Source organism: Pongo pygmaeus, chromosome 4 (assembly GCF_028885625.2).
Source record: "Pongo pygmaeus isolate AG05252 chromosome 4, NHGRI_mPonPyg2-v2.0_pri, whole genome shotgun sequence".
Taxonomy (NCBI): Eukaryota; Metazoa; Chordata; class Mammalia; order Primates; family Hominidae; genus Pongo; species Pongo pygmaeus.
The window spans coordinates 186,093,321-186,107,645 of record NC_072377.2 but is presented as its reverse complement, the minus strand read 5'-3'; the positions used below and the strand labels follow the sequence as shown (position 1 = coordinate 186,107,645).

Genomic DNA, 14,325 nt, shown 5'->3' with positions numbered 1-14,325 from the left:
GCTGGAATTACATGCATGAGCCACCGCGCCCGGCCATCCCTGCATTTATTATAGTCCTGCCTGGACCATCCCCTTTCCACAGCCTCTGACTCTGTATCTGCCAAAGCACCCAGGCCTAGCCCACAGTCCATCTCCCAAGGAAGCCCCAACAGACAACAGAATGCTTTCTGGGGGACTGCTAGACCTCAGACTTCTGCCTAAAATGTATGCTGAATCTTTATCAGGAAATAAACATTTTTTTAAAAAGTTAATGACCAGGTTGGCCAACATGGTGAAACCCTGTCTCTACCAAAAAAAAAACAAAAATTAGCCAGGCATGGTGGCGCACACCTGTAGTCCAAGCTACTCAGGAGACTAAGGTGGGAGAATCGTCTGAACCCAGGAGGCGAAGGTTGCTGTGAGCCAAGATGGCACCACTGCACTCCAGCCTGGGTGACAGAGTGAGACGCTGTCTCAAAAAAAAAAACAAAAAAACTGCAAGTGATCTCTGATCTCTTTGTAAGATTTGTTCCAGGAACTGATTTAATTTCACAGCTGACCTCACTGAGTGGGACAGCACCTATACTTGTACTCCTGTTTCCTGGTCTCCAAACTTTTTGTGCTTAATTTTTTTTTTTTTCTTTTTGAGACAGGATCTCACCCTGTCACCCAGGCTGGAGTGTAGTGATGTGATCATAGCTCACTGCAGCCTCCAACTTCTGGGCTCAAGCAATCCTCCTGCATCAGCCTCCTAAGTAGCTGGGACTACAAGTGTGCACCACCATGCCTGGCTAAAATTTTAAAAAATTTTATAGCGATGGGGTCTCACTGTGTTGGTCTTGAACACCTGAGTTCAAGTGATCCTCCCACCTCAGCCTCCCAAACTGCTGGGATTACAGGTGTGAGCCATGCTCAACCAAAGAGCTCCTATATACAGAGGCCAATTCTAGACACTGGAGTGAAGGAAGTAGTGTAGGGATGAGAGAGACCTCTTAGTCATAAGGTCTTTAGGAAGTACTCAGTCCCTCCTTTAGTGCCACTTCGTAGGAATCTTGCACCACCACCCCCGGCTAAATTTAGGGTCCCCCTAGAGACCTTCCTGTACAGCATCTTAGCCTTTGGCTTGACTCATTTGTCTTGATTACTGCAGTGGCTTAACTCTTCTTGTCTCTAGTTTTACTCCTCCAACCTAGCCTGCACCTTGACAATAAATGCGTTTTTAGCAGGTAGCAATAAAAACTTGCCCTAAAAAAAGAAGCAGGCCAGGCAGGACAGTGCTGAGATCAGACTCCTTTTTTTTTTTGAGACGGAGTCTCACTCTTATCACCCAAGCTGCAGTGCAGTGGCATGATCTCTGCTCACTACAACCTCCACCTCCCCGGTTCAAGTGATTCTCCTGCCTCAGCCTCCCGAGTAGCTGGGACTACAGGCACGTGCCACCAGGCCCAGCTAATTTTTTGTATTTTTAGTATAGATGGGTTTCACTGTGTTAGCCAGGATGGTCTGGATCTCCTGACCTCGTGATCCGCCTGCCTTGGCCTTCCGAAGTACTGGGATTACAGGCGTGAGCCACTGCGCCCAGCCGAGATCAGACTCTTAAAGAAACTCCTCTAGGCTTCAGGACAAAATCCAGATCCCTTAGCAGCAAGGCCTTCCAAACTAGGGCTCCTTGACGCTCAGAGGTTTCACTCCCTTCTAAGGAGCTCTCAAAGCTATCCCTCCCTTACCTCTGCACCTACACTGATCCCTCTGCCTGGAACGCCCTTTCTTTAACTACTTGACCTTTACTTTTCAACCCATGAGGCTGGCCACCAAAATTAGAATCTTCCACAGGCCAAACCCTCCACTGGGTGGTGAGAATGCAACACTTAGCAAAAACAGAGCAGTCCTTGTGAGGAGACACCTGAGGGATAAGAAGAACCAGTATACACTACACCACCGCTGTGAAAGCATGAAACAAATGTGACCTAGACCTGAGGGTCCCAGAGGCTTCCCTGAACAGGCAACCTAAGCTGAGACCCCAAGAAAGCTTAGATTGAACCGAGAGGGTTGGGGAGGGATGTGATGGGCCTTCCAGGCAGAACAATGTGTGTTCTGTGTGGGAGAGAACTAATGAGTTTGGAGGAAGAGGGGAGGGCCCGTCTGGCCACAAACACAAGAGTATGGGACATGCCAGAGGAAGCCACACGGATTTTGCAAGGAGACAGTAAAGATTTTGGTCATCATCTTAAAGTATGTGGGAAAGCCTCCTGCCCAGAGTTTTAGCTGGCAGTCAGCAGACCCTCTGGTCCTGGCCACGCACCTTTCCCTCAGCCTCACCTCAGCATTCAAGGGAAAACCTGCCACCCCACAAGCCCTCCAGGGTCTGGAATGCTGGCAGGAGGGGATGGATGCATCTGCTCCTGGAGAAAAGGGCCTCTGGCAGGGAAGCCTGAGGGGCTGCTTCCAACTGTACAGGTCCTGTGGACTCCTCTCAGAAAAGGAATGGTGAGATGGCCTTTCATAGGAGAGCCTCTCCAATTTCTCCTTGGGACTTTTTTTTTGAGACGGAGCCTCTCTCTGTCACCCAGGCTGGAGTGCAGTGGCGCGATCTCGGCTCACTGCAAGCTCCGCCTCCCGGGTTCACGCCATTCTCCTGCCTCAGCCTCAGCCTGTAGCTGGGACTACAGGCGCCCGCCACCACACCCTAGTTTTTTGTATTTTTAGTAGAGACGGGTTTCACTGTGTTAGCCAGGATGGTCTCGATCTCCTGACCTCGTGATCCGCCCGCCTCGGCCTCCCAAAGTGCTGGGATTACAGGCGTGAGCCACCGTGCCTGGCCTCTTCTTGGGACTCTTACCTTGTATGGAATGGAAGTGGTGCCTCTGGGGTCCCAGACACGGGAGAGAGGAAGCAGCCCAGGGGCTTGGAGAAGTGGTGAGACCCAGAGGAACGGTGGACCCAGTCAGGAAGGGTCCTGCCAGCAGGGCGTGGGCCAGCCTTGGGGTCTTCCCCAAAAGGCAGGTGGGGGCCTCCAGCAAGCTTCCCACCTCCGTGAGGCTGGAGAAGAGGCCCCCTGGATGAGAAGGAAGAGGCCTGCAGGCCCGGCGGGCGCAGGCACAGGTAGACTTCTGGTGGGAAGAGCGTGACTCAGCCTCCTCCAGCGGCTGCAGGACGTCCCCCCGCTAGAAGGGGCCGGGCTCCCTTTGCTGACCCAGAGTCAACCCAGCGATTCCTCCTGGAGAGGCGGGGGGCCCGGCCCCGGCCCAGAGCGCATGCCTATGCCGGGAGCTGGGCGAGGACGGGGCACTGCCACAGCTGGGTGCCCAACGGGAAAGGCATCCGTTCCCCCTCAAGCTACACCTGAAGGGGTCCCCGGGGTCGAGGCCACTTCTCCTTCGGCTCAGGGTTGACCTTCAGTGACCACTGTGGCCTGCGGGCATCCCCTGGGAGGGACGGAGGGGCTTGGAGGAAAACTCCAAAGGGAAAGGCCGAATCCTGCAGGGTCTGGTCCTCGGAAGTCCAACCATACAGTCAGCCCTCCCTCTCCTCGGACTGCCATCGCCATCCTGGTCCACACGGGCTCTAAGACAAAACCCCTATTGCCCCCAAGGCCCCATAGGAGGGGCGCTGCCAGAATCGCCAATTTTTAGTGAAAAAGAACCGGGCTGGGAGACGCCGGCAGGAGGCGGGAGCATTGCCGAGGTCTCGGTCTGGGTCTCGCGAGGCAAGAAAAGAGGGCGGCCTCGGGGCGGAGCGGGAAAGAGGACTCGGCCGGGGCGGAGCGGGAAAGGGGGCGGGGCGGGGCGGGGCGGGGCGGGGCGGGGCGGGGCGGGGCGGGGCGGGGCGGGGCGGGGCGGGGCGGGGTGGGGTGGGGTGGGGTCGGGTCGACGTGGCAACCTCCCGCTTCCGGGACAGGGACCCGCGGCGCTTCAAGGTCTTTTCCTCGGGCGTGGGTAGGGGACCTGGAGTGAGGTTCGTGTTAAACCTGGACTCCCTGTGGAACGTTTAAGAAAAAGAGAACCGAATGAGGTTTCGCGAAAGGAAAAAAATATAACTGTGATCTAGTGCTGTTGGCGGCCGGGAATGGAGAAACCACGTGTTCTCGAGGACAAATTGGAACTCCTCGGCGTTTTAGGTCCCTAACCCGGGAACCCCTCGCACCGCGATTCTCAGTCCACAGCGGGAGGCGGGTGTGGTCGTTCACCTATTTGTGCCCGAGGGCTCAGGGAGGCGCTGGCGTGACCCGAGTGGGGGGCAGCAAGCTGGTTAGGGGGAGGGTGAAGGCAGGGGTCTTCCACGACCACCACAATCACCTGGGTAGGGATTGAGTCCCGTATTGGAAAAGCGAAAGAACAGTCAGTCAGCTGGGGGTGCCAAGGAGGCAGGTGATGTACAAACCTGGAGCCTTAGGATGGTCCACAGGCTGCGGAGGACCATAGCCAGGACAACGTCCCGGAGAGCCCAAGGGAGACTGCGGCGGAAGGCAGGGGAACCTGCAAAGGACCAGGCGAGCAAGCTGTTTCAGGGAGGGATCCTGGCCTTCTCTGCACACCTGGGCATCTACAGCCTCCGGCAGCTCTGCCACCGTCCCTCGCCTGTCTTCTGCCTTTACGCAGGCTTTCTAGCAGACATTGCCAAGGTTCTTCTCCAGGCCTTCAAGGCCCTAGGTTAACTGCACCCTCCATTTCCCTACTCTGTCCTCAGCCCCTCCACACTCCAGCTCAGTACGTTGGCACTAACTCTTCCCTCCGATTGAAATATTTTCCCGCATTTGACTTCCCTCCACAGGAACATTATTCTCCCATATACCCGCAGGGCTCTCTCCGTGTCTCTGCTCCAATGTTCTCCCCTCTTCGCATACCGTAGGAAGTAAACTGAAAATAAAACAAACCAGGGTCCCCCCTCTGTCTTGTTCACAGCTGTGTTCCCAAGACCTAAAATAAGGCCTGGCACCCAAGAGGTGTTAAGTTTCACAACATTTACTCTGCCAGACGTTGTTCAGGGTGCTTTACATTTGCTTCTTTACTTTCCACACCACCATGTAATGTAGATACTAATATTATTTCCAATCTCATTTCACGGATGAGAAACGGAAGTTGACAGATGTTACAAATAGAAAAGTATATACTTAGGTATAATGCCCCCTTTATTTTGCATAGATGTTGGTGGCTGCTATCATCCTGATCTGTGCCCCTGTTTAAAACTACTTGAATAAACATGGTGCCAATACTGTCTCTTATAGTCAGAGATGGGTGAGAATGGGAGCCATTACTTATTTAAATTCCTGCGGTCAAGCGGAAGGCAGAAGGACAGTTAGGTATCTGTGTTCCACCGCTTCCCTGTCTGGGCACGTCCTTCAGGGCACAGTTGGACCCCCAGACCCCTGGGCTTTTGTGTACGCTGACTGGGCCCAGAGAGAGCTTTCCACTAGATGTCCCCAGAAATCAGAACCTTAAGGTCCTCCTTTGGGCATTTCCGTTTCTGCGAGAGCTTCCCGTGTTCTGGCCTAGGCAGGAACGGATTGGCAGTCTAGCAACACACAGGGCAATTTTTACTTTATTATTTTATTGTATGTATGTATTTATTTATTTGAGTCGGAGTCTCGCTCTGCTGCCCAGGCTGGAGTGCAGTGGCGCGATCTCGGTTCACTGCAACCTCCGCCTCCCAGGTTCAAGGGATTCTCCTGCCTCAGCCTCCCGAGTAGCTGGGATTACCCGCCACCACGCCTGGCTAATTTTATTTTTATTTATTTATTCATTTGGAAAGAGGTTGCATCATATTGGCCAGGCTAGTCTTGAACTCCTGACCTCAAGTGATCCACCCGCCTCGACCTCCCAAAGTGGTAGGATTACAGGCATGAGCCACCGCGCCCGGGAAAAAGAGACCAATTTTTAGTGCATCCAGAGTAACCCTCTCCTGCCTTAGTCCAGCCTGGACTAAGTCCTTCCGGAGTTGGTGTGCATCAGAACAAAAACCTCTTGAGGGGAGAACACCCTCCGGAAGCACAGTTTTAAAGTTTATTTTTAACATTTTAATACTCTACTTTTTAAATTGCCCATCGTTACCCACGATAGTGAACTGAAAATTAAGCTCCCCTGGGGTTGCCCCGTCAACCCTCCCCGCACCAAGTGGAGCAGGCGGAGCTCGAGCTATGCCACATAGGGGCGGGGAAGCAGCCAGGCGGTCCTCATGGGAATGTGCCGTACACTTCACCTCTTTCGCTTCTCGCTCTGCGTCATCCCTGAGAAGCCTTTTTAAACACTTGAATGTGCTTGTTTCAGAGCGTATTTGTAAACTGCAGTCAGATTTTGTTGTACGGAAGACGGGACTGTGATGCCGTGCAATTTCCCTCTGCCTTTTGCATTACATGGCGCCGCCATCTTGAGCAGAAGTGTATCATGGGGCTCGCCATTTTGCATGGTCGAGCGGGTATTTCCGGTTCCGGCGGGGGGCTTTTCTCTCTTTCACTGCAAGGCGGCGGCGGGAGCGGTTGTGGTGCTAGTTTTTCTAAGCCATCCAGTGCCATCCTCGTCGCTGCAGCGACACACGCGCTCGCCGCCGCCATGACTGAGCAGATGACCCTTCGTGGCACCCTCAAGGGCCACAACGGCTGGGTAACCCAGATCGCTACTACTCCGCAGTTCCCGGACATGATCCTCTCCGCCTCTCGAGGTACGGACTAAGGTAGTTTTCAGGACCCGAGGTTGCAGGGCTGGGGGATTCCGCGTGTCGTGTGGCAGGCCGGTGGCGCGCGAGTTGGCGGGGACTGACAGACTTCTCTGCCCCATTGTGAATTGGGGCGTGCGGACCCGAGCCTAGGCCTCAACCCGGGCGAACCACATTGCAGATGAGAACCTAGATGTAGATCAGCTGGCAGCTGCTAGGAGGGTTAGAGAGTTGGAAACTTTTAAAATATCTTTTGCCTTCCCCTTCGTAGCGTGGCCGGGGGCCTACGGGCCGGGCGGGGCGGTGATGACCCCAACATGCCATCTGAGTGTCGGTGCTGAAATCCAGAGGCTGTTTCTGAGCTGCCGCCCGGCCCAAGGCTCGTGGGGAGGCGGGTGGACTCCAGAGGACCTCGTGGCTCAAGTCTCGGCCTACTTTTTCTGCCCCTGGTTCTCCCCGTCCCTATCCCTGTGTTCCTGACTGCGTTTAGACGCTTCTTGTGCTTCCGCTTTGCTCCTAAACTGTTAAGAATTGTCTGACTTTTGAATCATGTCTGGCTGTTAATCGTAAAATTTGTTGAGTGGGACAGGTTTCAGTAGAAGCATCCAATCCTGTAGCGCCTGAAGTGGCTTTTCCAGCATTCATTACTACATTTCTGTCGGCCCTCAGAGGTAGGCATAGGACGCCCCAGCTACTCTACAGCCACAAACTGCTGTGCATTCGGTTGCAGAGAAGACACAAAGTGGCTGTTGAGTTCGTCTGAGTTTCAGGAAAGGGTGTCTGTATTTCTGGCACCTAAATTAAGTTCTCAGGATACAGGCCGGGCGCGGTGGCTCACGCTTATAATCCCAGCACTTTGGAAGGCAGAGGCGGGTGGAACACTTGAGATCAGGAGTTAGAGACTAGCCTGGCCAATGGTAAAACCGCATCTCTAGTTAAAAAATTAGCCAGACGTGCTGGCAGGTGCCTGTAATCCCAGCTACTTGGGAGGCTGAGGCGGGAGAATTGCTTGAACACGGGAGGTGGAGGTTGGAGTGAGCCGAGATCATGCCACTGCACTCCAGCCTGGGCGACAAAGCGAGACTCCATCTCAAAAAAAAAAAGTTATCAGGGTACAGTTTACCTCTACGTGCGTTTTTAGTCTGGAATAGAGCTACTCAGTCCTGGTCTGTAACTGCTCTTGTTGTCTGTTGTTTCCATGCGTCCTTAGTTGTTGTTAACCCACTCATGACCTTGACACTTAGTGAATTATCCAGTGTGTTAACAAACGGGCTGCGGGTTCCTCACTGGTTTTTCTTCTGTTTTACCTCCTTTAGATAAGACCATCATCATGTGGAAACTGACCAGGGATGAGACCAACTATGGAATTCCACAGCGTGCTCTGCGGGGTCACTCCCACTTTGTTAGTGATGTGGTTATCTCCTCAGATGGCCAGTTTGCCCTCTCAGGATCCTGGGATGGAACCCTGCGCCTCTGGGATCTCACAACGCAAGTAGCTGCTCACTTAGCTCTGGGGCCTTGGGAAAAACCTGGGCAGAAATGAGGTGGATGCAATTGGCTGGTTTCCCAGGGGACATCCAGTCCATTTGGGAACTGGAAAGCAGAGCGCACCTACAGAAGTTGTTTGGCCTCCGTCACTTTAAATAAGTTACTCAGCATTGCTGAGGAGTGTGGCTGAACGTTTTTGCCAGGTGCAACAGTTCTGAGTGGGCAGCAGTTTGAACATGTTTTACCTTGAAAGCTCAGGTAATTGGCAGGTGGAATTAGAGGGTCCTGGTGATGACAGATGACATTGTCAGCCAATCCCCAAGTGGGAGTGAGGACATGTCCTGCAATTCTGAAGGGATTCTCTGTCACATGCTCAGTCACTTGGCTTTTCTCTTTCATATACTCAGTCGCTTGGCTCTGTGATCAGAGCCAAATCCAGGGTTGTGTGAGTGATGCAATGAGACAGAGACAAAGCCCAGGAAATCAGTCTGACCGTTGAATGAGAATGACAAAGTCCTCCTTTTCAGGGGCACCACCACGAGGCGATTTGTGGGCCATACCAAGGATGTGCTGAGTGTGGCCTTCTCCTCTGACAACCGGCAGATTGTCTCTGGATCTCGAGATAAAACCATCAAGCTATGGAATACCCTGGGTGTGTGCAAATACACTGTCCAGGTAAAGTGAGGCCATGGCCAAAGAGCACATCTCCAAGGATCTCTCCCACCCTCTTAACCTTTGCCTTTTGTTTTTTTTTTTTTTTTTGCGCGACAGTCTCACTCTGTCGCCCAAGCTGGAGTGCAGTGGCGCAATCTCGGCTTACTGCAACCTCTGCCTCCCGGGCTCAAGCGATTCTGGTGCCTCAGTCTCCTGAGTAGCTGGTACTACAGGTGCACAGCCACCATGCCCAGCTAATTTTTTTGTGTTTTAGTAGAGACGGGGTTTCACCATGTTGCCCAGGGTGGTCTCAAATTCCTGGGCTCAGGCGATTTGCCTGCCTTAGCCTCCCAAAGTGCTGGGATTACAGGAGTGAGCCCCCACGGCCTGTCTATCTTTGCCTTTTTTTTTTTTTCTCAGAGACAGTTTCACTTGTTGCCCAGGCTGAAATACAATGGCGTGATCTCGGCTGACCACAACCTCCGCCTTCTGGGTTCAAGCAGTTCTCCTGCCTCAGCCTCCCAAGTAGCTGGGATTAGAGGCATGCGCCACCATGCCCGGTTTTGTATTTTTAGTAGAGACGGGGTTTCTCCATGTTGGTCAGGCTGGTCTTGAACTCCCAACCGCAGGTGATCTGCCTGCCTCAGCCTCCCAAAGTGCTGGGATTACAGGCGTGAGCCACCATCCCCCGCTGTCTTTGCTTTTTTAAAGTCTTGGCTGGGCTGGGCTCACGCCTGTAATCCTAGCTCTCTGGTAGACCAAGGTGGGAGGATTGCTTGAGGACAGGAGAGCAGCCTGGCCAACATAGTGAGACCCCATCTATTAAAAAAAAAGTTATTTATTTTTTTCTTTTTTGAGATGGATTCTGGGCTAGATCGCAGATTTGGGATCGCAGATTGGAGGTTGGATCGAGGATTTGGGGCTGGATCGGGGATTTGGGGATGGGTTAGGGGCGGTGAAAAGGTGAGAGGGAGTTGCTGCAGCTCAGAAGCCGATGGTTGGGTGTCTGAGAAGAAGATTACAGGCGTGTGCCACCATGCCCAGCTAATTTTTGTATTTTTAGTAGAGACGGGGTTTCACCATGTTGGCCAGGCTGGTCTCAAACTCCTGACCTCAGATGATCCGCCCGCCTCAGCCTCCCAAAGTACTGTGATTACAGGCATGAGTCACCGTGCCCGGCCTTATGACTACTATTATGTTTTGTTTCGTTTTGAGACAGTCTCGTTCTGTCACCCAGGCTGGAATGCAGTAGTGCGATCTCGGCTCACTGCAAGCTCTGCCTCCCGGGTTCATGCCATTCTCCTACCTCAGCCTCCCGAGTAGCTGGGACTACAGGCGCCTGCCATCACGTCTGGCTAATTTTTTGTATTTTTAGTAGAGACGGGGTTTCACCGTGTTAGCCAAGATGGTCTTGATCTCCTGACCTCGTGATCCACCCGCCTTGGCCTCCCAAAGTGCTGGGATTACAGGCGTGAGCCACCGCACCGGGCCCTATCATTATTATTATTATTATTATTATTATTTTTTTTTTTTTTGAGATGAAGTTTCACTTGTTCGTTGCCCAGGCTGGAGTGCAATGGCACAATCTTGGCTCATTGCAACCTTCGCTTCCTGGGTTCAAGCAATGCTCCTGCCTGAGCCTCCCCAGTAGCTGGGATTACAGGCACCCGCCACCACACCCGGTTAGTTTTTGTATTTTTGGTAGAGACAGGGTTTCACCATTTTGGCCAGGCTGGTCTCAAACTCATGACCTCAGGTGATCCACTCACCTCGCCCTCCCCAAGTGCTGGGATTAGAGGCATGAGCTACTGTGTCCAGCCGCCATCTCTAAATTTTAAAAAAATTTTCTTGTCTGGAATCTAAAGGGATTCTGTTGAGCTTAAAGGTTTGGGTTCTCGGTTTTTGAAAGGTGCTACCAGCCATCATCCTACTGAGGGGTGGGGCTGGGGGGTCTAGCATTTCATGGGATAGGACTGTTTGCCCTTATTTCCTTTTCATCTTCTATAGGATGAGAGCCACTCAGAGTGGGTGTCTTGTGTCCGCTTCTCACCCAACAGCAGCAACCCTATCATCGTCTCCTGCGGCTGGGACAAGCTGGTCAAGGTGAGCTTCAAGCCAAGGCAGGGGCTTTACCAGTCAGGGTGTGCTCCCAGGTGGTCATACACTCCAAGTCCTGTGGAAAGCTTTACAGATTCCCTCAGTTGACTCTTTCTCTTGTCACATGGTCTGATGTCCCTTGTAAGCACACTGCATTGGATATGTGTTATAATCTAACGTGAAGTGGCCAGGACATGTTACTGAATGAGAAATGGCTACTGTATCCAGAAGTGCCAAGCCCTTTTTTGTTGGGCATGACCCTAGCTCATCAAGAGCTAGGATGTTCACCTGTCAACCGCACGTCTATGCAGGTATGGAACCTGGCTAACTGCAAGCTGAAGACCAACCACATTGGCCACACAGGCTATCTGAACACGGTGACTGTCTCTCCAGATGGATCCCTCTGTGCTTCTGGAGGCAAGGTATTTGGGGACAAGGCGTCTCCTACTCAGTGGAAGACAGCGTCATGGAAGGAGCACTTAGCCAGCGTCTCTAACATAAAATGGCAAACGTTTGCCAAGATGGTTTTAGGAGGATAATGAGATAATGGCAATCTGAGAATATGTTTCCAAAGATTACTTTCAGCAAATGACAGTTAAGGCATACCATCTGGAAGAAAAAGATTATTTTCTATATGCCTGGGTTTTTTCTGTTGTTTTGTTGTTCTTTTTTTTTTTTGAGACGGGGTTTCACTCGGCCGCCAAGGCTGGAGTGCAGTGGCGCGATCTCGGCTCACCGCAACCATCTCCCGGGTTCAAGCAATTCTCCCATCTCAGCCTCCTGAGTAGCTAGGATTACAGACACCCGCCATCATTCCTGGGTAATTTTTGTGTTTTAGTAGAGACAGGATTTTACCATGTTGGCCAGGCTGGTCTTGAACTCCTGACCTCAAGTGATCCGCCCACCTCGGCTTCCCAAAGTGCTGGGATTACAGGCATGAGCCGTCGCACCCGGCCTAAAGTTGGTTTCTTGAAGCAATTGAGATTGGGATCCTGGTTTTCAGAAATGATTGGAGTGATTTATGTAAGTTGGGAGGGGTTTTTTGATGGGGTTGGTAAGGTCTTATGTTAAAAGAAAGGTATACAGAGACAAATTGGTACTTGAGTCATTAGCTTTCAAAGAAGCCTGGGGTAATGGAGGAAAGGTAAGAATTGATTCTGACAGAATCTTGAGATGGGCAGGATTAACATCTGGAAGAGGTCACAGTGTCCTGATTTACCTTACCTGTGTCCAGGATGGCCAGGCCATGTTATGGGATCTCAACGAAGGCAAACACCTTTACACGCTAGATGGTGGGGACATCATCAACGCCCTGTGCTTCAGCCCTAACCGCTACTGGCTGTGTGCTGCCACAGGCCCCAGCATCAAGATCTGGGTGAGTATAGGTTACAGTTGACTGGGTACCTGGCCGCACTCTGAGCCCTGACAATGTTTTGGTTACTACATATGCCATCTGACTCCCACCTGGGAGCTAAGCTTTCTCAACCTCCACATAATTGACATTTTGGTCTGGGTATCTCTGTTGTGGTCTGCAGTCCTGTACATTTCAGGATGTTTAGCAGCATTTCCAGCTTCTAGATGTCAGTAGCAAACCATCCTTCCACTAGTGGCAACTAAAAATGCATCTAGGCATTGATACATGAACCCCAGGGAGCAAAATCATCCCTTTTTAACTTGAGAATCTTGAGGGGCTTTTAAGAGGGGATTCTGATTGGTAAGTCTTAAGGTTGCTTTTGCCCTGTTCCCCAGGATTTAGAGGGAAAGATCATTGTAGATGAACTGAAGCAAGAAGTTATCAGTACCAGCAGCAAGGCAGAACCACCCCAGTGCACCTCCCTGGCCTGGTCTGCTGATGGCCAGGTAAGTGGGTCTGTCCTCTCAGGTGACTCTGCTTCCAGTTAATTTTCTCCCTCTTTGGCATAAAGTGAAATGACAAGCCAGGTTGATGAGGATGCCCTAGTTTGCCATGCCAGTGAATGTGTTTCTGCATCAGAGGGAAGACTGATGTGGAACGCAGTGGCTGTCAGCCTTCAATTAATGCCTTAATTAATCTGACCACTTTTCAAATGTCTAGAGCCTTATCACCACCTGTTTCTTCCACAAGGAATACATAACCACCACTTACAATCTGGCTGTTAAAATGAAAGCGGTTTCTTAGAGTCTCCCCAGCATTGTGGCACATGCCTACTGGAGGCTGAGGTGGGAGGATCTCTTGAACTGCAGGGGCTCAAGGCTGTAGTGAGCCAGGATCGCACCCCTGCACTCCAGCCTAGACATTGGAGCAAGACCATCTCAAAAAAAGCCACTTGGCTGAATCTAGTGAGACTGCAGAGTTTATGCCAGCCTGACCTGTCACTGTCATTTCTCCCCTGCAGACTCTGTTTGCTGGCTACACAGACAACCTGGTGCGAGTGTGGCAGGTGACCATTGGCACGCGCTAGAAGTTTATGGCAGAGCTTTACAAATAAAAAAAAAAAAACTGGCTTTTCTGACTTTTAGAAGGTTTTTTTTTTTCTTAAACGCAAAAAAGCTCCATCCTATCTACATTGCTTACACATTAAGTTTGCACTAGCGAACTGGATGCAAGGTATGGACTAAGTAAACAAGGCTTTGAGGGGGAAGGGGAGCTGTCAGTCTAAGTTCTCAAGATTGGGGTAGTATCAGGTGGGATGTTTGAGAAGTCACATAGCAGTTTCCCTGAACTTAAACCCCATCAGCGTCCTACATACCAGGTGCAGATCATCAAGGCCTACCTTCAACCTGGGGAACCGTCTGGAGGGAAAGAACTGATTATTTCAAAGTGGTTGCAGTCACTTTTTAGAAAAAGCAGACTCCGCAGGTCCAACCCGACACATAAGAGTAGAAGATGAATCCTCATTCCTCTAAAGATTTGAACATAATTCAGAAAACTTAAGCTTCATGTTAGCAGTCTCTATCAACATGGTCTTTGAGGAAAGTCAAGGGTTTTTAATTCTTTAAGCAAGGCAGTTCTCACCAGAAGAACTTAACTCACAACTAATTTATTCCTCAGGGGTTAAAAGTTTTGGGGTGGTTGGTCTGGAAGCATTCATAAATAGAACCATGAAGTTGGCCCTACTAAATATTTCAACTGCTACTATAACCTGGCCCTCAACCCCTTTATTCATGAGGATAGATGCCTTGTGAAAGGCCACAAGTGAGTCATTAAACTACAATTACAGTTTCCAATAGAAACCTCAGTACAGGGATAGAATGGCTCAAAATTCGGCTGAGACCCCACTGCCCTTGTAGTTTTCTGTGATAACTAAGCAACTACAGCATATTGAAGGCCCATATGCACCCTCCACTTCCTACTCCCCTCAATTTATAATGGTGATGAGGCATTTCTGGCTTCAGTTTCAACTTAGGTGTGGCAAACATCTAAGTAGACTGAACAGTTAGTAAATTAGGTAAGATATTAAAATGGGGAGCAGGGTCCAC

The 14,325-nt window shown here is 51.2% G+C and overlaps 1 protein-coding gene and 2 non-coding genes across 3 annotated transcripts; all 3 read left to right on the top strand.

Annotated features, from left to right (window-relative positions):
- The first annotated feature begins 3,868 nt into the window (after positions 1-3,868).
- RACK1 (receptor for activated C kinase 1) lies at positions 3,869-13,350 on the top strand. The gene is made up of 8 exons (XM_054487720.2): positions 3,869-6,633; positions 7,944-8,115; positions 8,643-8,790; positions 10,777-10,872; positions 11,178-11,288; positions 12,101-12,241; positions 12,616-12,726; positions 13,242-13,350. The coding sequence occupies exons 1-8, from the start codon at positions 6,228-6,230 to the stop codon at positions 13,305-13,307; spliced, it is 1,251 nt and encodes a 416-aa protein (XP_054343695.2). The 5' UTR covers positions 3,869-6,227; the 3' UTR covers positions 13,308-13,350.
- Positions 6,925-6,992, top strand: LOC129037705 (small nucleolar RNA SNORD95). Its single transcript, XR_008502932.1, has one exon. It is a non-coding gene; the product is annotated as a small nucleolar RNA SNORD95 (small nucleolar RNA).
- Positions 8,397-8,475, top strand: LOC129037681 (small nucleolar RNA SNORD96 family). Its single transcript, XR_008502911.1, has one exon. It is a non-coding gene; the product is annotated as a small nucleolar RNA SNORD96 family (small nucleolar RNA).
- Positions 13,351-14,325: the final 975 nt, after the last annotated feature.